Below are 21,101 nucleotides of genomic sequence, written 5' to 3'. Positions count from 1 at the left end.
GGAACTTGAGGGGGCAAATGTTTTTCATACATATTTATTTTCTTGGTTTGGGAAAACCTCTTGATCTGCATTCATACCTTTGCCTGCAGCCCTTTTACAAGTGAATTAGTGAAGCTTCTGTCTTAAGCTAGAGCTCTGTGGGAGGTTAATGAATCACTAATTCACCTTAACCAAAAACCTCATCTAACTCCTCTGTATTTAGAATATTATTGACACTTACATTGAAGATCTGATACCACTGCTCCTCTTCTGAGTATTTTAGGGCCTTGTATGTCAACAATTTTTTCCCTCATTCTGTCATATTTTTTTGTTTCTTTGTCAGTTGAGAATACCCCTTGGTGATAATGAAGTTGCATTAGAAAGAAGCTATTTTCCTTAATAACAGTGTATTGATCTTTTAGCTAATGCATTTGCTTTTTCAAATTCTTCTTTCACCTGGATTAGTTCCATTAATTATAAATATGAAGAATCTGGGTTATTAAAGGGCACTAAAACTGTATTACTCAGTAAGTAAATTTTCAGTTCCAAATGTGACTTGACTTGACTTGACTTTGTTTTGTATGATAAAGCGCCAAACTAAGAGTTGTAAAAGAGCAATGAAATAAGAACAGGAAAATAGGCTCAAGGCAGATAAAATATTTAAATCAGGCTTGTGCTCCAAAAAAGGCAGCTTTTCTAAAGAAGGAATTAACATATGCATGTGATATGCCAAAGATTTTTTTTTTTACCCAAACATGCATGTTCATAAAACATATTAATTATATCTACAGATATGCAGCTAACTGAGATACTTGGGAATTGGTGACACAGTTTGTAGGTAGACTGTCTAATCTGAGAGTGCTTCATTTTCTTTTTCCAGGTAGTTCGACTGTTAAAAACCTCTCCAGAGAAGCCCATAACGTTAGCGATTGGAGATGGTGCTAATGATGTGAGCATGATCCAGGAGGCACATGTTGGCATAGGTAACTTGATTTTGTCAGAAGCAATAGAGGCTTTCTAATATTTGAAGCAGCATCAAATGAGCTTTTTCCTTTAGATGTAAGTGTGAGATTAATGTCTTCTTTTGCAACAGAAAGCAGCTGAAGTCCTTACAATGTCAAAGTGCGAGAAAAGAGAACTGTAGCTTTAGATGTATGTTGTTGGGTTTTTTAAATTTGAGTTTTTGTTATACTTAACCTGTTTTGTGTTTTTTTTCCCAAACAGGAATCATGGGCAAGGAAGGAAGGCAAGCTGTAAGAAATAGTGACTATGCAATAGCACGGTTTAAATTCCTCTCCAAGTTGCTTTTTGTTCATGGGCACTTTTACTATATTAGAATAGCAACCCTTGTACAGTACTTTTTTTATAAGGTGAGTTTTTTTCCCCAGTAAGAAATTTTTTTCAGATCTGAGATTTTTGTCAGGATCAGGTTAAATATCTTTGTTCAGACATGTTTTCTGGGCTTTTTTATTTTACATTTTACAACCAAATGCAGTAGTTTAACTATGAAATTTTTCAGCCTTTCCACCTAGAAATAGGCTTTAGGTACCACAGTGAGTTTGTCTAGGCCGAGAGGCAGATGTGTTTGTTTTCTCAAGGCAGGGCTTTTGGTTGGTTGGTTGGTTGGTTGGTTGGGGTGGTTTTGGTTTTTTTATTTGATCATCAGTTTTCTTAACAAGTCAAAACTCACCATCTTCATTGAATTTTATCTGGGATTTCAGCTTTAGCTTCCAAGTCCCTTTTTATTTCCTTTCATTTAAAGGCAATAGCATGGTGTTATATTTTGGATTCTGCTTTGTTTGCTCCCGTGCAACAAACTCACAATAAGCAGGGCACAGTTTTCTTGAAAGACATGTGGAATCTATTTTAATTCTTAAAAAGGAACTGAGGGGAAAATGAATGGATTTCTTCTACTTTAGTACTATTTAAACTCCATAGTGAGATGTACTCAGCACATATAATTAAGTTCATACTTTTCAGGTTCGTTGTCCCAAAGGACAAACAAACAAAATATGCTCTCAAGCAAAGTATATTGCTTTACTTTGCCAAGCAAAATGCTGAAATGCTTTATGCTCCTCCTGTGTATTGTTATCAGCTTGTAAGAGTTAGCAATTTCTTTTAGGGCTGTGAGGCATGTACTGAGGATTAACTATTTCCTTCACTTGTCTTTATTTCAGAATGTGTGCTTTATTACACCACAATTTTTATATCAGTTCTTCTGTTTGTTTTCACAACAAGTAAGTACTGCATGCCTTACATCTTGGTAAATGTCTGTGAAACACTTGGGGTCCATAATTAAGAAAATAGGAAAGAGTGACACGAGGATCAGTAGAGATGTTAGACTTAGCAAATACCCAGCTTCATTTTCTGTATTTGATAGCTGATGTTATTAGATTGTTATATGAGTACAGCTGTTCTCCTAACTAGCAAATTCATGTAAGTAGTCAACGTTGCTGCTATTAGTGTGCTGATAAATCTTTTACAAACACTTTCTGTCTTTCTGAGACATAAAATACGTTTTGCTTTCCTTTGCAGACGCTCTATGACAGTGTATACCTGACTTTGTACAATATTTGTTTTACTTCCCTGCCTGTCCTCATCTACAGTCTTTTTGAGCAGCATGTGCACCCGCATGTATTGCAGAGTAAACCTGTGCTCTACAGGTACGTATGTCCTGCATCCATTCCCACAGGGGCACATCCTGAAAAGCAACAGTGGCATCTGCACAATTCTGGATTTGCCATTAGCCATTTATACAATATTTATCTGTAATTTAGGTGTTTTTAGTAGCTATCTTGGTGAGGAAGAATTGAAGCTACATAGTTCTCATCCTAAAAGTTAATTTAAAGGAGTATTTTTAGAGAAGTGTCTTTTTATGTTAGCCATGTTAAGAGTGGAAGAGCAATGAGCACTTGGTCAGCTTACATGATTGGCAGCCTTCCCCTCCATTACATGTAGGAGGTGAAAATCACTCAGGAAAATGAAAAACTAGGACACCGTGGTTTTGGGGAATCACCACAAAAAAATCCTTTACTAAGAGTAGAAGTGATTTCCTGTAGAATTAGATGTCCTCCCAGTGGTAGCATGTTGCACTGCATACTGCTTTTTGGAGAAAAAAGTAGGTATTTTTGTAAAAAAGAGATGTCTCTCTGATGTTTCTCTTTTTGTAAAGGTCTTTTAAGCAGAGCAAGGGGATAAGTATCAGGAGATGTGGATTTTTCTTCCTCTTACAGTTCCACCTCCAGGGACAAGAATTCTAGTTTTTGCTATTCTGAATTTGACCCATTAGAGACCCTTGCCATTAGTGACCTCTGCTTAAAGCAGAGCCAAATCATGAGAGCTCAGAGTTCTTTTCTTGTCCGTGATTTATGTATTTTTTTCATATGTCAGCATTTGTTAAATGTGTCTCAGTGCAGTTGAAAGTTACATTTATTCAGAGAAGTAGCAGTCATGCAGTGTGGATAGCTGATGGTTATAGGCGGTGTGAAATCCAAAATCTGTTTTGTTTCTGCAGAGACATCAGTAAAAATGCCCATTTGGGGTTTAAACCATTTCTTTACTGGACCATCTTGGGCTTCTTCCATGCATTTGTTTTCTTTTATGGCTCATATCTTCTAATGGGAGAAGACACTTCTCTGCTGGGAAATGGCCAGGTACAATATCATAAGTGTTATTCTACCATTGTATTTTTGGTGATATTTCTTAATTTTCTTTAGAAAAATCCTCCTGTGTCTGAAAAATTTTTTTTTATGAACAGCATAATTATCAAAGATTCTTTGTCAGTATTCGTGTATGCTCTCAAGAGTAACATTTCTTAGTATGGAAATTGTAAGGTGTTGTCAGAAAGCATATGTCCCTGAAAAACATATCTTTCAAGGTAATAGATGGTACCATGGCTGTCTTAAACTTTGTTGTATTTTGTAAACTGTTTTTGTCAAAATCGTATTTCATAATTTCAGCAAATGAGAATTTATGTTCATTCATTCAAAACTCATTTTGAATTGGACTTAATTGCAGTGTCAAGCAATGGTTTCTCTTCAGTAACTGTTATAAAGTTAGGCTGAAACTTGACAAAAGTGTTAAAGCTTCTCCTGAAAATATATTATTTGGATTACTCAGAATTTTTTTTTAATTTAGTGGTGCAAGCTGCTTTTAAATTATGCTTTTTATTCAATAAATATTTTTAAGACCATAACTTAATGAAATCATTGAATACTAATTTGACACTTTCTGTTTTAAAGATGTTAAAATTCACAGGAAGAATCATTTACAAAAAAACTCTAAAGCTTGAATGAAACCATTACAAGTCTGTTTCATTATTTCCCCTGGTTCTGAGTTAGTCAACTCAATTTAGAACAATTAGATACTGATTTTCCTTTGTTAAACATGGGTAGAAATGGGAAAATACGTTTGCTTCTCATTATGCCATTCTTAATACTGGCATGAAGAACTTGCCAATTCTCATAGCACTTGGCAGAGTTGCAAGTTATGGCACAAGGGACAAAACCAGCATCCTGCTGAATTCCCAGGGGTCACCTGGTGCCAGGGAGTGGGCGTGAGCTCAGGAAGTTTAGTCAGAAATACAGTGATGTATGGAGAGTGAACAGAATGGTCCTGAGGGGCTGCAGGCTGAGCTGGTGGTTGGCAGCCTCCCTGTGGAGGGAGGAACAGTGAAGGGGGAGTGGTGCAGCCACCTGGAGCACTCATTCCATCATCAGATATTTGATGAGAATGTTAAAATACTTGTGCTTTAGACTAAAATGTCTCTTTCCAGCTGAGGTAGGAGTGTGTCCTCTCTTGTCATTTGTTACAAGCTGTGGGATTTGAAATTCTTGTGAGTTGTAAAGGTCCTTCAGGACTCTTGTAATGAGGTAATTTTAGACTATGAATCAGTGCCTGTGGTACATTCATCTTCAGTTGTCAAAGCACCTCACTTCAAAATTGCTTAGTAAATGTCCACAGGGCAGGAAGAGACTTCTTTCATTGTATTTAGTAACAACTGTTTGGTTTGGGGAATTGGCAGCTGCCCTTTAGCTTCTCATGTGATATGACTTCAAATAAATTCTAAGACTTTCCTGATTTTTTAGTTACTCTGCCTCTCTGTGTTTGCTAAATGGTGTTGATTAGAACTGGTAGAACTGTGTTGCAGTGAAGTATCTGCATTGCATAAAGTTTCTTGCAAACTTAATGTGTGCCTGGAAAAGCCAAAATTAAGGGCAAGAGGATATTGTGCACTGCTGAAGTGCTTTCTTAATAAGTCCTCAAGAAGTGATCACCTGTAAAGATCTGTGATACAGGGTAGTGTTAGTGCCAGGCCTCACGTTTCCATTCCAAGTTCTCAGTTCAGAGCACAGCAGAACAGGAGGGATTGTAAATAATTTGTTAATGCTGGTGCTTTGTTAGGCTTACCTCAACACATTGTGCAACTACTTGATCTTTTAGTTCTTTTTTCTCCCCCCTTTTTCATGCTGTGCATGTCGTCAGATATTGAAACCTAACAGGCAAATGGTAAGAGTTTAGAAGAGGAGGAGATACAAAATATTGTATCTGTTACTTCTTAGGATTAAAGGATGCAGCATCCACAGTGTAAATGTTCAAAAATAAAATGGTGGCAAGAACCTGTTCATGTTTTGTGTTCTAACTCTGTGACCATTGAGAGCAGCGTTAGCAAAGACACTTTCTTTCACAGGTCACTCAGGAGAAGAAGTTTAATTTTACTTTTAAGATGAATATTGCAGCAGTTCACAACAAGCACATTACTTGTCAACCATTACTGTTGGTGGGACAAGTAAATCCAAGGCTTCAAGAAGGCATGTTATAACAAAGATCTTTAAAATTATCAGTAAATCCCGACTCATGGCTGCCTCAGTTTTGTACCTTGTATATAGATGAGAGAAGCAGTTGTGAGATCTGTTCTCAGGCTGTTGGGATGTTTTTGTCAGAGCTCTGTAACAAGAACTACAACTGTGTGAATCCCAGTTCCGGGCCCCTGTGCTCTACTGACACATCAGCTCTAGGATGACCCTGACTGCCTCTCTGCATGTGGTACCTTCCTCCTTGCTTGCTTACTCTGCTACCAGTAAACACAGAGTTGAGGATTCGGTCATTGTTCAGTTTGTCAGTGGCAAAACCAGCTATGAAATAGCAATATCTTCCCTGTGGTCCCCCAGCTGGTTCTAGGCTGGACCTGGTGTAGAATGGCAGTTCTGAGTAGCATGTGCATAGATAGATACAACCTCAGCATCCCTGCTTGGTTGTCAGAGCTGAGATTTTATTGTTGTAGACCTTGTTCAGAGTTTTGATAGTTTAATTTATGTGCACAAGAGAAAACAAAAGTGACAGATTTTAGTGTTTCAGAATTGAAGCTTAATTTTGTGTTTATTAGCCTTGAAACAAAGTGTCTTTTCCTTAGAATTTTCTAAAATACAATGGCACCATTATTTTTGAATTGTAGAATTGTGCTTGGGGTTAAAAGTGAACCTTCATTTGATGCTGCATGTTTAAAATTATCTGGAAGTGTTTAAACTCAAAAGCGTTTTGCACTTAAAGTGAATACCTTCCACACAATGTTTCCTTTCTATGGACACTTATAATTACTTGATCAAATTGGTTTCTTCATTTCCTATCATTTCATATTACTGTTTTGGCCTTTTTTTTCCATATTTCATGTAGCCTTTGTGGTGATTTGTTTTGAACCAAGAAGAAAGATGACTTGTGGGTTGTTAATTTTGCTCTTCTCACAAGCTGTAGTTTTTCTAGTAGTTTGTGTTGTATCCTCCTTGCTTTTTTCATGATGATTACTTGTCACAAGCTTATGTCTTATTTCTTTAGTGTAGCTGACTTGAAAAGATTCCTACTGTGAATGCTCTTAACTAATATTTTTTTCTTCCATGATTTTTGCCTTGCCATTTTCTTAGATGTTTGGGAACTGGACATTTGGTACTTTGGTCTTCACCGTTATGGTTATAACTGTTACGATGAAGGTATGGTATTACTCCGACTGCTCTCTGTGTGTGGATGAATAGGCAAATATGCAATAAAGGAATAATTTAAAATTTATTCAAAAGTTATTGATTCTTGAGGATTCCAGATAAGTGACTTTTACATTTAGTTTCAACAGTGGTTGAAATTTTTCTTTAGTTTTTTGTGTGTTGCAACAGTATTTATTGTTTGGGCTGAAAGTTCATAAGTGTGTTCTGACTGGTATTTATCATTTTCTGTGAAGTGAGTGGAAAACAGAGGCTCATGGAAGTTATCTTTGTTTTAGATGGCACTAGAAACTCACTTCTGGACATGGATAAACCATTTTGTTACTTGGGGATCCATTGTATTTTATTTCATATTCTCCTTGTTTTATGGGGGAATTATCTGGTAAGTGATTCTTTTGTTTCCCCCTTTTTATTACATGTAATTTTGATTAAGCTAAAAAAACCACTGAAATATTATTTTCTACCATCTTGCTCTGAATTTTATGACAGGTTTGTGGAAAAAAATGTTTTAAACCTAGACTGGCCACTTGCTTTTGGTGATTGAAAAATTCAAGCAGTGACAGCTTTGCTGTCCTGTGCTCAAGGACCCACAGTACCTGACTCTGACAGCCTGTGACTGTAAAGGCATTTTTAAGAAGTAAATAGGTGCCCAAAGGTGCTATGTAGTAGTTAAATAATTGCAACAGAAATAAAGATGATGGGGTTTGAATCAGTAAAGTGAAGCATTTTTGCTTGTAGTTTGGAGTCTGGAGGGATAGGATGGTGATCGATTCTCTGCAACTCAATTTAAAACTATATCAGAACCTTTTCCTCTGAAGTTCAGTACTCTCTTTCCCTGGAGTTTATTTGCAGGTCAGGTCCAACAGGTTGCTGAATTCTACATGGACATGGTGCAGTTGTGACTCTGTATCCTGAGTCTCACTGCTTGATGTAAAGTAAGATACTCTTGAGACAGCCTGTGCTGTACTTCTGTTACTAGAAGTTTTTTAGTAATTGCCACTTCTTTTAACTTTTCAGGCCATTTTTACATACCCAGGATATGTACTTTGTATTTGTTCAACTGTTGTCAAGTGGTTCTGCTTGGTTTGCCATAATCCTCATAGTAGTTGCTTGTTTGTTTATTGATGTTGTGAAGAAAGTGCTGTACAGACATCTGCAACCAACAAGTACTGAAAAAGCTCAGGTAATGTTATGCTTTTGTATCCAACTTGACCAATAGTTACCCTCTTACATTGCTGTCATGTTTAATGCAGAGAAGTGTTCTCATTTTGAAATACACTTGTTAATTTAAAATCACAAAAGTGAGGACACCGTTTTACAAGGCAGTAATGTTTATGTTTAAGTAATTGATAACAAAAAGAATAGAATTATTTATGAAGGGGTCACTCAGTCTTTTGCATCTCAGCTTGCTGCTGTATGAAAGGATCATACTGTGCATTTTTATACTGCTTTGTAGAGGGTAACTGACTTTTCCCTAGGCATTAGAAGTATTAGAAGCTGCCACTGTAATTGGCACCGAATAGTTCTTAAAATGTGATGGAAACAATAATTTTAAAAATTACTTTAGTAAAACTTGTTTTAATTAGTATTTCTTAAATCTCAGTCATTTCATATGCTATGCATTTGATTGTTGATTCTGTAATTAAAGCTAATTACCCATGTGGCGGTTTCCCAGATTCATAGACAAGGTCTAAAGTTATGCTGTGGTAATGGAATCTCCCTTCTGCCTGACACAGGCTACAAAACAATCCTTTAAATCATTCTGTTGAGATTAGGCTGTCTTTTAGGTCAGTATCTCATCTCTGTTTGAGGGTTTTCTTTTTAGAGACAGTTATGGAGAAGTCACCCTGACCTATTGTTCTAGTAGTGAGTGCCTCTCTGGTTTCAGTTTTCAACATTTTATCTTTTTGTACTTTTTCTGCTAACCTGAGAAGGTTTCTATTACAGTTTTTATTTTATTCACAGTTAGGTTTGTGATCAAGTTAATTTTAGCACTGGTAGGTAGATTGGACTTGCATCTTCTGTCAAAAAGGTTCTTTTAGAATCTTTTCATCATTCTTGTGTTCCTCCTGTAATTTTCACCATTCTTCAACCTCATCTTGAATTTTGGATTTCACCAGTGGACACAGTATTTCCAGCACAGCAGACATCAGTGCCAAGTATGGAAATAATGAGTCCCCATTCAGATTACAGAATAACATACATCAATCACCTGTTGTCTTCTGCTTCTTCTACATCTGCAGGTGGTGATTAATTTCCTTCAGGTCATTGATGAGAAGTCAGTTAGCACAGGGCCAGAAACAGTGAAAGTGAATGAAGGACCCAGCTGTCAGAGATATCCCATGCACAGTTGCAGCCTGAAACCTGTTAGCAGTTTCTGTCCATCTGTGTGCCATATTAATTTTGTAATGTCCTAATTGCTTAATGGAAATGGCACTGAGCTCTGTGCCATACAGAACTCCTGACTGCACTGCATCAGTGCTGTTATCTTTAGCATTGAACCTTGTCATTACTTTAATGCAAGTGCACGTTGATTTGCTTAAATTATATCACCCTTCTATTTTGTGTGGTAGAAAAAATCCATGTGAGACGTTCTCTTCATTTGTCTAGGATCAGCATCATGCTGACAAGCCTACTGCTAGCCAAAATACCCCATTAGTCCCTTTTCAGAACTGGAATATTGGCTGCTTTTTCCTGTCTTGGAATTTTTAGCTAAAAGCTGTGGTAAATAACCAATGACTTTCAGAAGACTGTTCAGCTAGATCTGTTAAGACTCTGGATTGCACATTACTGCACTTCTTGGATTAGTGTCTATAGGCAATGATACCTACCTATCTTTTTTCCCCCTTCAAAAGCTAGTGGCAATATTTATCAAACATTCCCTTTCCTTCCTTGCTGTACATCAGCTGTTGCTGTCTGGCAGTGTATTGGGGTGGTTCTTGAGGTTTTCCTGTTCTTGAAGTGCTTGAGTTAGAACCCAGAAATCTGTATGTTTTTTTCCTGCCTTTATCCATATACTTCCTGCTGCATTCTCTTGCTTTAGGAGTCCTTTCTAAAGAATTTTTGGGTTCAGTTTGCTTCCATTACAGCTGTGCTGTCAAGGACACAGTAGGGCCTCTTATTTTTAAGAAGGAATCTTGATGAATGTCTAACACCTTTCCTGTGGCTATGGCTTGATTCCTGGCCATGGGGATTTTGCTTTGTACATCTCTTCTAGTCAATTTTTTTCTTTTTCTTATTTGCTTTCTACTTTGCATTTGACAGAGTCACCATTGAGTCTCTATTTACCAAAATACTGTCTTTTTTCTGAAAATTCTTAATTCCTGATGCTGCAAAGTCAAGGTGTCTGAAATGGGATTTGACCGGAAATTCTTCAGCAGCCAATGGTTTCTCTTTGTGTGTCTGATAGTGAAATTATAGTTAAAAATGTATTTGCAAAAAGATGGCACCTCTTTGTTCCTTTCTTGAGGTTAAATCTGCTCTTAATGAGACAGTCAGCTCCACTGGATTTCATTCACTGTTCTTGCAGTGAGGAAGTAGATGTAACTGAAGAGGAGCAGATGATCAGCTTAGCACATTTGTTGTCAAGAAGTGACAGAATGCTTCTTTTACGATCATACCTCATCATTTGTGTTTAAAATTCCTGGTAAATATTTGTCTTTCTGTTTCCAAGCAGAGGAAGAGACCGACTTTCAGATAGAAAGGGTTTGGAGAATGTCTTTGTCCTAAATGCTGAGGGTGATGACTGATGCTAGGGACTTCTGTGGAAGTCATTGAAAGAGTAAATATGGAACTTTGTATACTGTCATTTTAAATTATTTTTCATAGTGTAAGTGCACCCTCTGTATAACTGAATATTTTTAATCATTCATTTTTAATTGTAGGACTACATTAGTATATTTTCATATTGGGGGAAAGAAAAAGCTTGGTTTACAGTTACTGTGTTTTTGTCATGGCAAGATAAATTGTTACATGACCTAGTTCCTTGTTTTTAATTGCAGCTATTTAGGTTATTTGTTTCTGTTTGCCATCATTTAAATTCTAAAATCTTCCCAGCAGTAGTGAGCAAAACACAGGTTTCTCAGCTGAAAATGCTTGCTCCTATTGTTTTAATTTTTCAGAAATTGTTTGTGTGTGACCTACCCGACTTAGTGCTTTGAATTCACTGTATCTGTAGGAATCTGCCTTACCTTGATTTTATATCTTTTTGTTAGTAGGAAGTGATAGCATTGAGAGTGAGTTTGCCTCTGATCTGTTAGATGTTACATGTAGCTAAGTTACTCATAAGAGAGCAGAGAAATTTAACTGATATGAGAGAGAAATTTGATAGGCTTTTACATGTAAATATTGTTCTGGCACAGCAACTTAAATCTCAGTCGTTCATTTTGGGAAACTAAAAGTTAAAAATTTGGCAGGCAAGCATGAGTTGACTTTTTATAGAGAATGAGCTTGGTTAATTTTATGTTCCTTAATGCACTTAAGGTGAATGTGTGTTACTTTATTTTATTTTAGTTTTGCTGGGTTCCAAGGGTTTTTTGATGGCCTAAAGAAAAGCTGTCTTATGTTTCACTTAGGTCAGTTGCCCTGAAGTAGCTTGTGGGCAATTTCTCAATATAGGTCTGTTACAGAATCTTACATGAGGAATTGGACAGTAAGGTAAATGTGAATCAAAATATAAATCTCTGGGTAAAGAGAAATCACAGCACTATTGAGGGGAGAAAGCAATACAGAATAAAAGTGTCTGGTAAAGCACAGATGTAAAAGTGTGTAGGCCTTTTCTCTCAGTATGAAAGCAAAGGTACTTTAAGAATGGTCCTACCAAACAGTGACTGGCTGTGATGATCCCAGGAGCTGTCTTGAGGGTACCAGACTTGTGTTCTGTATATGATGTGTATTCCACTTAAATAACAATGTGTTGTCCTGTGTCTTTCTCTCAGAAAATTACTGCTGCTACTTACTGACATGTATGTTCCATCCCTTCTCTGTCCAATTGTAGATGTACTCCAACAGAGTTGCTTTAAGTGACGAGTTCATCGCACTGCAGCCATTGTCCAGGGCAAGGAATCAGCTGAGCAAAATTAGGTAGAGTAGGAGGGACAGTTCCTCATCAACTCTTATGCATGCTCAAGGTGAACTAACCAGTGCTGAGAGAGATGGGAAGAGGCATGAATATATATTAGTGGGGTGAGAGGGCAATACCTCCAGTGCAGAAACATTCAGTTTGGTGGTTTCTTGGCTTTGCTCTGTGTTTCTGAGCCAAATGCTTCTCCTAAGTAGCATGTGTTGGACATACTTTTTTTTTTTCTTTTCTTTTTTTAGGAAAAAACATCCCTAGCATGATGCTCAACTTTCAGAATAAAGATCAGCTGTTCTTGCATCCATTTTTAAATAATCGTAATTTCTAGCATGGTTATAATGCTTTTAGTTTCTTTATGATAAAAATTAACAGTGCTTTTTGCATGCTGGATAATTTCAGCTTCATAAGGCTGTGACAGGAAGATCCATGTACTTCAGGCAGCAATTTCTTGCAAGTTATTTGGCCATTTTAATTTGCTTTCAATTGTGTCGAAAGAGCAGAAAATGTTTGAAGCTTGGGTGTGTCCATACCCTTGTGCAGCTGAGGCTTTTTGTGTCTGTTTTGTGCAGCTATAAAGTGAGTGTTGTTTGTTTTCAATGTGTATAGATACATATTCCTAAAGGCATTTGGCTACAAAGTCCCAGAAAATTACTCAAAACAAGATCAAAGCGTACATGTGTCTGTGTAGGTAAAACATGATTCTGCAACTCTTCAAATGTACTGAGTTCAGCACATGAAATGCTGTCAAATGCTGATTCTCTTTTGTAAGACTTAAGCATTCATATGCATCAGCAATGTCTCAATCTCAATCCCACCAGTATCTACTTGTACATCCTACAGCAAGAATTAATGCAATGATCTGATTCCTTTTAAATATTTTTCAAGGTGACTTTGTTGTTAAAAATGTACAAATAGGTGCCTAGGAGAACCAACTAACCTACATTTTAGGAACTTAATTGCAGTTTGTTTAACCAAAAGAGAAAAGTTTTGTATTTTCTCTGGGAGTGCACTACACCTTTACAAGGCAAAACTTGAAATGGCCATTGTGTTGTGGTGTTAAGTGACCCCACTGTGGAACACACCACTTTGGATTTCCAAATCCCCAGGGGGATAGTGGTGGGCTGGTTTTGTTTTGTTTTGTTTTGAATTCAGCCCTTAATAGCTTTAAAACAGGCAAAGTACAATATACCTTTTGAAAGCTGTTAAACTTAGCAACATATTGGGGAGGTTCCTCTGCAAAAGCCTTTACAAGTTAGCTTTTAAAATTCTTGGTTTATCAGATATCTTGGTTTATCAAGTTACCTTTTAAAAACTTTGGATAAGTGTATGGAAGTCTCTGTTTTCTCAATGAATTATTAAAGTGAATTACATCACACATCATATCTATGCCAAAGGTTTTAGAACAGAAGATTCTGTTAAAATTTCAGAAACTAGGCACATTTGAATGGTTATGCAGCTGGATAGTCAAAGGAAAATAAAGCTGTCTAGGAATGCAGCACTGTAGCCATTAAAATGCTAAAACCAGGAGAACCCTTGCATTTTTTTGTAAGGCAAGTTTTTTGTGAGGCAGTTTTCTTCATATTAAAATCAGGGAAGGGTTGGAAAAAAGGGGAAATCTGTTTTGTCCCTGAGTAACAAATGATCATGAAAATCCAATTCTCTTGTAAGTCAGAATTTTCGCACTTGAGTATCCAATAGTACCTGAAGTACAAGCACTGGGTGCTTTCTGATATGTACTTGAGCTTGTAAAGTGCAGCAAGAAGCAAACAAGGATTTGAGTTTCTCTAGTTTATTCTGTCTTTGGACAAAGTTCAGAAGTTATCCTGTGGATCCTTGCCTAAAACAGTGAAAAGGAATATCCGTTGATAGACAGAAAGTACTCCCTTCACTATACTAAATAAAATCTAATTTGGAGGGAAGAGCACGGGTTGGTTTCTGTGGTTTTCCCAAAGCAATGTGGCAAAGAAGGCAAGGAAAACTGTAGGAGGATGAAATGAAACAGCTGCCAGGTGAATGTGTAGCTGTAAAGCAGCTAATCTGTCACACCTCATTTGTACATGCCCACCCACGGACTGAATCCTTTGTGACTCCAGAATGCATGGAGGTTGATGAACAGACTCTGGCAGGTTTTTGTTGTTTGTAAATATGTATTAAAAGTCTCAAAAGGAGCATAACTCCAGGTTAAACTGAGTTATGCTTTGTTCTGCCAACATGCTTCCTGTTCTCTTGGAATCAAAAGGAGACTCCCTTTATGAATGCAAATTAAAAGAGAAGTATGATGTTGCAATAATGTTTTATTTCTGTAGGCTTCACAGTGTGCAAAACAATGTTCAAGTTTATATTGAGTATGTTGGTGATGTACAGTTAAGATCTTTGAGGGGGATCTTCTAAGTGTCCAGGTGATTCCTGTAAGTCAGAATTGCAGTCTTGTGTGTGCCTGTTAAAGTCTTGCCTCTAAACTTCACTGTCCCTTTTGGAACTTGGGATGAAGAGGAAATGAGGCAGCACAGGCCAGGTGCAGGTGGTGTGCTTAGCTGGAATCTGGCTGAGCACTGCTTTCCTCCATAGCTGTCTCTTCTGTTCTTGGAATGTGTGAAATATGTATTTTAGGGTACTAGCTGGGTCCCATTGTATCTCATTCCATGTTTTCATCTGTAAAGAAGGCGTTCTGTCTGCATGTATGTCAACATGTCCTGTGCTTTGTAAGAACTGTCAGAAATCTTAAGCCACCTTTGAGCAGGACAGATGTTTTAATACTGCTTACTTGATGGGATTAACTGGGTTTATAGAGTTTCTACCTTTGGACAGTGTGTTATGAACTGTACACAGAACTGGGAAAATGTAAGACACCAGAAAGGGTTTTATTTACAGAGAGGGCTGTCAGTGCACAGTGTTATATCCAGGGCTCTGGAGCATTTAGCTTGTCACAGCCAAACCCTGTTCTTTCCCCATCTCCAGCCCCATGAGTCTGTTGCTGCCTGGTTTTCCCTTCATCTCAGTCCAGATCTGCTCTTCAGCTGTCTCCAGAACTCCAGGCTCCAGGCCCTGGTTTTATGGCCTTCATTACTTGTCTGTATTTTTAACTCTAGCTCCTGTTCTGTAGGATTCCCCCCCTACAGCTTTCTGGTCTGACCCAGCCCAGCTGTGCCAAGAGCAGAGAGGTCTCTGTTCCTTTTACAGCCTGTGTTTTCTGTAAGGAACATGTAATTTCCAAGAAAACTGTCCAAGTGGAAGCATGAATTCCCACTAGTGAGGTGTACTAGAACACCCTGATGTGCTGCACTTTGATCCAGGGTAGTCTCTTCCTTTACAGGCCCGTTCATTGTGTTAGCATAGCTTGGTGCTGATCTGTTGGCTAATCCACAGAATCTGTTGCAGGAAGATGAGGACATGAGTAAAGAATGCATCATTTTGGATTTGTCTTCAGTCACAAAAGTGCACTTACTACTTAACCTGAAGATACTTTTGTCTAATGACTTGGAAATAATGAAATAATTTGGCATTTGTAGGTTCATTTGATGCAGAGTAGAAAAAGAAGTGATTAAAACATCATGGCAGTGAAGTTGTTAGATGTCAACATTCCTATATACTTTCTTTAAAAATTTAAATCTAATTGTTTGGGATTTTGGTATACAGTGTATTAAGGGTTAAAGAAAGTGAGTTTTACAGTAGGGAGCAAGTTTTAACTTATTTGTGAAATAGTAGTAACCATATATATCTTTTTTGAAGCGTCCATGTGGCATCAGAATATTGGCAGCTGGGACCTGGGCTCAGGAAAACACCCTGCAGTGCCCTTAACTTAGTGTACAGGATTAAACACATGCCCTGTTCCTCAAAGTCCCAGCTTTTCAGTGTGATTAAATGTTGGGTTGAAATGTCTGTCCTGTGGCATATGGAATAACCTGCAATAAGACAAACTGAAATGGTCCTTTGTGTTAGAAGGGGGAAAACAAAACTCTAAAATCTAAGAATTGTAGACAGATTCCAAATTGGGTTTCCTTGTAATCTGTGGAGCACAAAAAGACCAAACACTTTTAACACTTGGGTGCTGAGAAATTTTTGATCCACCAAAAATAAAAAGTGCCTCTTGACCTTGTAAATATGCCTTGTTCTCTCACGACCAGACCTGTGAAAGTTCTTGTAACAATGGTAACTGTTTTAAAGCAATTCAAGCGCGGTGCTTTATAAGATCTGTTGCTTTTCTGTCCTTCCAGATGGAAGAAGATAAGGGTTCAGTCAGCTCAGCATGTGACTTTGCTGAAAGCAGGCACAGAGGGGAAGACAATAGGCAGCTGCTAGACCCATCTTGCCTGCCCGACAGTTCTTACCTCCACTAGGTAGTACTCCCACTGTACCCTAATGTGTGTCTATTTATTTACATATATCATATAGAGACAGTCATTGAGCCATCTCCAAAATGCCCATGTTTTTGGTATCTACAAGAAAAATTGGATCATAGAATGTTGGTTTGATTTTTTTTTTTTCTTTATCAAGCTGAATCATTCTTTAAATCTGCACCTCAGTTGCTTTTTGATTTCTTGCATCCAATGGGCCATTCTCATATAAAGTATTATATTTATTGAGATCCTGGATTTTACCTTATGAACATACTTTATTTGCCACTCAAGTATTAATAATATCTGGTATTTCTCTATACTCATTAATTTTTTTAAAGCATTGTCTCTCCTGCCTTGTGTTTCCTGAGGGTTTGTTTCAGGTCTTCAGGGAACATTATGCCTTCCTGCCTTGCCATGCCAGGTTTTACTTTGGTATAAAACTATGACCATATTTGTCCTCCACAGAGAGAAGGGGAAAAAAAGGACTCTGTAGCGTATGTGTCTTCCTTCCAGGTAGTGGATGTAAATCCACGTTGACCAGGCAATGATAAACAATATAGCTACATATAAAATTGAGTTGGGTTTTTTTGTCCTTAATGTTCTCACAATATTACTTTACACTTAACAACTGTTCTGTCAAACTCTCAGTTGTTTCCAGGCTTATGTAAGGTCTCATATGAATTTTTTTAAGAAAGTAATACTAACTTTTCCATAAGTTGTGGTTCAAGCATGCTCCTAGGTTTTTATATCTAACTTCTGAAGAATAAAGGAGATTCTCCAGAAAAAGAGACATCAGACCTCCAAAATCCAGAGTTGAGAGTTCACTCCTTGGAAGCTCGTTTGGGTTACTCTTGGTTCCTCTTTCTGATAGTCTTTGGATAATATCCAGGACTGCTGGCTCTCAGGGTAGCAGATTCTAAGGAAAAAAATGGTTTGGTTGATCTGATCCAGCATACAGCCACTGTAAAGTGACTTTCTGCAGTAACTTTAAAGGTCTGCTTGAGGATAATGGATGAACTAAATACTCTGAAATTCTGAGTGTAGGAATGTTCAGTTTTGTAATGCTCTGACCACAGCTATGAAGGTCACTCCATCTGCAGCAGGGGGTTTGCCTGCTGACCTCCAAATGGGAATTTCTTCTGCTCTCTGTAATCTCTTGTGTCACAACTCTGGGAGCACAGTCTGAGGTGGCTCTGAAGGTCATATCTGCAGTGCTGCAAAGTGTGCTATTCCTGATTTTGGTATCTTCTGTGGCACTGCAGTTGGGACCACTCGTGGTGGCCCATCGTAGGAGGGTGTTCAGGGACTCAGGCTCTGTTGAGGTGTGTTTTGTTTGTCTTTTAACCAGAACCCCTTTCAGACCTGTCACTTGCAGTTCTTCTGCTCCTGCCTCTCAGGTACAGAAGTTCTTTGTCACAGTTAATGTTCCTTTTGTGTCCCAAAGACCCCCCAGATGAGTGTGTGAGTTAAAGTGTGTTCTGCCTGTACTCAGCTGCAGCCTGTGAGCTGTGGCATCCACAGGATCAGGGGGCTCAGTTTGTAGAGAATGCTGTATGTTCCAACAGCTGCTGAGTGCCAATCCTGTAAACATCACGATGAGTGGTGTGATGGGAAGGTCTGGAGGGGCTGTGGGGAATGTGGCATGGATCTGAGGAAGGGGCAGGCACAGGAAAAGGTGCATGGAAACAAACACCAGTTCTGCCTGTGTGTTCCTCCTTGTCCTACCAGTTGGGATTTTTCTCTTATATTTCCAAATGCCTCTTGTTTCTGTTAGCTGCCTCTTCTTTGTTGTGTAGGCTGTTCTGTCGTGAAGCTGTAAATGTGTCCAGCTGCCTGTTTGGGGGAATTAGGAAGGAGAGTGTGTCCACTCATAGTAAACCATTCCCATAGGGAACTCTGAGGTTCCTTGCTTTCCTTGCAGTGTTTGGCAGTTGTGGGTGGCATGGAAGAAATTGGGGCTCGAAAACAGAATCTTCAGACAACAGTCAGTGACCTTTGGTGTCACAGTGAGAAATTGTGGGAAGGCCTTAAGTGAGCTGTGTCCTATCATGGACTAAGATGCCTCCTTCCAGAATTATTCTTTCACTGGTGTGAGGAGAGAGTAATGGATGCTTAAATTCAGCCTGTGTGTTCAGTATTTATTTGACAGAATGCTCTCATGGAGAGCTTAAAATTAAATTAAAAAGCATCCCCACAGTTCACATTTTTATTTCTCTTTGGAATGGTTACTACTGAAGTCAGTTTAGGATATTCTCTCTGCAGAAGTAGGAGATTCCAGTTATGCTGCCGTTAGTGCAGCAGTGCTGTAGAGGAGCACACTGGTAGGTGGCACTTACACCCATACATCTGTTACTGCTTTCTTTTCATTTTATTTCTTTTATTCCTTTTTTTCTCACCTACAAGACATGAGCTTTTGAAAGAGTTTATTATGCTAATGTTGAATTATTCTTCATGCTGGCATGAACGTGACTAAACCTTTTTGACATCGGCCTTGTTTGCTTTTGGAGAAACCATGTTCATACAATCAGGAATGTGCTTGTGTTCCATACCAAGCCAAGGGTATCTATGGTAGTGACATAATGTCAATTGTTGTAGGAAGCTGCATTGTGCACTTGAGGAAAGATTACTTGGGATAAGATTGCTGTGTTGTATTCTGCAGCCTGAAGCTTCCTCTTGATAGATTTCCCTTGAAACAGGGCTGAGCTGGTATAAATTGCTGTAGGGCTACAGAATTGAATCAAGGCATCCCAGCTGAACGTGCATGTGCTCTGCTGTGGGGTTTGTTGGAGGGAATTCCTAACCAGCTCATTTCCAGTGTTAGGCAGATGCGGTGCCAGACCATTTCCATGTGCTTACCAAGGCTGCACTGAAATCTTGGGAGGAGCAAGTGTATGTAGACCTTAGGAAGTGGTAATATTATTATTGTAGTTCTCCTATAAAATTGAAAAATATTCAACACTCTAGCTTTAAGAAAACCTGCTTTTCCTGAATATTTTTTGGTAACATCTTCATTGCTAGAATTTGTGAGTACTGATTTTCCTTTTTTTTTTTTTTTTTCCCCTTTTATTTCCTCTTTCCAGCTTACTGAGGCAGGTTCAGGTATCAACTGCTTGGACTCCATGTGCTGCTTCTCAGATGGGGAAACAGCATGCACATCTGTTAGAAGAATGCTGGAACGACTAATGGGAAGGTGTAGCCCAACCCGGGTCAACAGGTGTGGCATTTCTCTCAATAGCCTTTGCTGCAGACGATTCTCCTATAAACTGGAACCTGATGAGCCTGCAGCAATAGATGTCTAGAAACCAGCTGCAGGTTCTGCTTATCTAAGTAGAAAATGCAGCTCTTTATTGTACTTCCTTTCATCTGAAAAGATTAGCTTCTTGTTTCTTTTTGAGTGGTTTCTTTTGGGATGGGGAGGGGAAAAACGGTTTTCAAAAGATTTCTGTTAAAGTGTTTAGTTTGGCGTTACAAGTTCTTGTGTTGTATCTATCATAATTTTCTCTTGATTTGTACATTCTTCTCTTTAGAAAATCAAGTCTTGCTGCTGTTTTTGTTCTCCTTTTTATGATTACTTTCTTTGCCTTCACGGATCAGGAGTTGTTTGTAAAGTCAAAAGACTTTTCCCTTTGGTTCTTGATGTACAACCTCCAAATATTTACCTTGGAGCTTGCATTACTCCTGAAGGTATACAAAAGGCTCACATTCCCCCCCTTAAATATAACTTCATTGTTAGGAGGAGAGCCTTTAAATCTTTCAGCCATCGATTGATATGAAGATGAAATATTTTTGTAGTATAACTTTTATAAGCTATTTCTAAAATCAGAGTGATTGATAGAACAGAGTCTTCAGGTTCTAAGAATTTTAAATGTTTTTTGGGTTCCAGAAGGTATATTGTCAAAAACATGTGTGCCATTCCAAAGCATGTGCTAAATAAATCTTTCCTTCACAAACCACGTGTGAAACAAACGTCAGTGGGGTAAAAGCACGTTGAGTAATTGAATATATCTGAGGAGCAGCACTGCTCTTGCAGTCAGCCCAACTGGGAGAGGAGCTCTCACTGAATCCTCCCATGTGCCATCTCCCCATTTCCAAACCAAGAGGGTTAGCAAACAAATATGGAAATATTTGGGGGTAGAAATAAAAATAGTCTTTTGTACATCGTAATGTCTGTCCCTGAACGATACCATGGTCCTCCATTGGTCAAAAGGCAAACCTTAAAACACCGAACTTCACGCATTTTCAAGGAAACTCATTTTGTAATTGAACAGTTTTGTCTCTTGCAGTTAAAGGTTGTGAGATCATTCATTGGGTATCAAATCTCGTGTGGGTAATTTTCACTGACAGCTTTGTCAGCTCTGATTCTGCCTTTAGGTATTGCCTGGTCTGTAGCTCATCTCTGTTGGAACTCTTGTGTTGAACACGGTGTCTGTGCTTTCAGTCAGTCTCTCTCTTCTGGCTTGCTTATAAAACTTACTGAATGTTTCTACAAACCTAGGGTATGAGTATGCAAGAAGTTTCATTTCATATGAAAAATGAACTGTTACAATTAAATACATTTTTAATTCAAACTTGCTGTGTAGAAAGCAGGCATGATGTGTAAAATAAACAGTTTAATAGAATTTTTAATCTACAAGGTGAGCATTTAATTGGTCTAAAAATCAACATTTTGGTAGCAGTTGCTCTAACTTTTCTGGGGTTTTTTTTCACTTCTCTGTAAAA

The 21,101-nt window shown here is 38.2% G+C and overlaps 1 protein-coding gene across 9 annotated transcripts in view; it reads left to right on the top strand.

Annotated features, from left to right (window-relative positions):
* Positions 1-21,101, top strand: part of ATP11B (ATPase phospholipid transporting 11B (putative)) — a 65,697-nt gene that overhangs the window by 37,327 nt on the left and 7,269 nt on the right. For 5 of the 9 annotated variants that reach the window (XR_014226690.1, XR_014226692.1, XM_082287857.1 and 2 more), the window contains exons 21-29: positions 860-962; positions 1,204-1,349; positions 2,157-2,216; positions 2,515-2,642; positions 3,494-3,632; positions 6,897-6,962; positions 7,247-7,350; positions 7,986-8,151; positions 19,463-19,596. Coding sequence is in view for 6 of the 9 variants with exons in the window: in XM_082287857.1 (XP_082143983.1) it covers positions 860-962; positions 1,204-1,349; positions 2,157-2,216; positions 2,515-2,642; positions 3,494-3,632; positions 6,897-6,962; positions 7,247-7,350; positions 7,986-8,151; positions 19,463-19,596 (1,046 nt within the window). In the remaining 3 variants the exon portion in view is untranslated. Of the gene's footprint in view, positions 1-859; positions 963-1,203; positions 1,350-2,156; positions 2,217-2,514; positions 2,643-3,493; positions 3,633-6,896; positions 6,963-7,246; positions 7,351-7,985; positions 8,152-11,964; positions 12,051-12,287; positions 12,338-19,462; positions 19,693-21,101 lie in introns of those variants that run through there. The other 4 variants (XR_014226691.1, XM_082287861.1, XM_082287860.1 and 1 more) reach the window with 3 other exon arrangements.

The sequence above is a fragment of the Coloeus monedula genome (genome assembly GCF_965178545.1).
Source record: "Coloeus monedula genome assembly, chromosome: 10".
NCBI lineage: Eukaryota > Metazoa > Chordata > Aves > Passeriformes > Corvidae > Coloeus > Coloeus monedula.
This window is presented reverse-complemented; position numbering and strand designations above follow the sequence as displayed.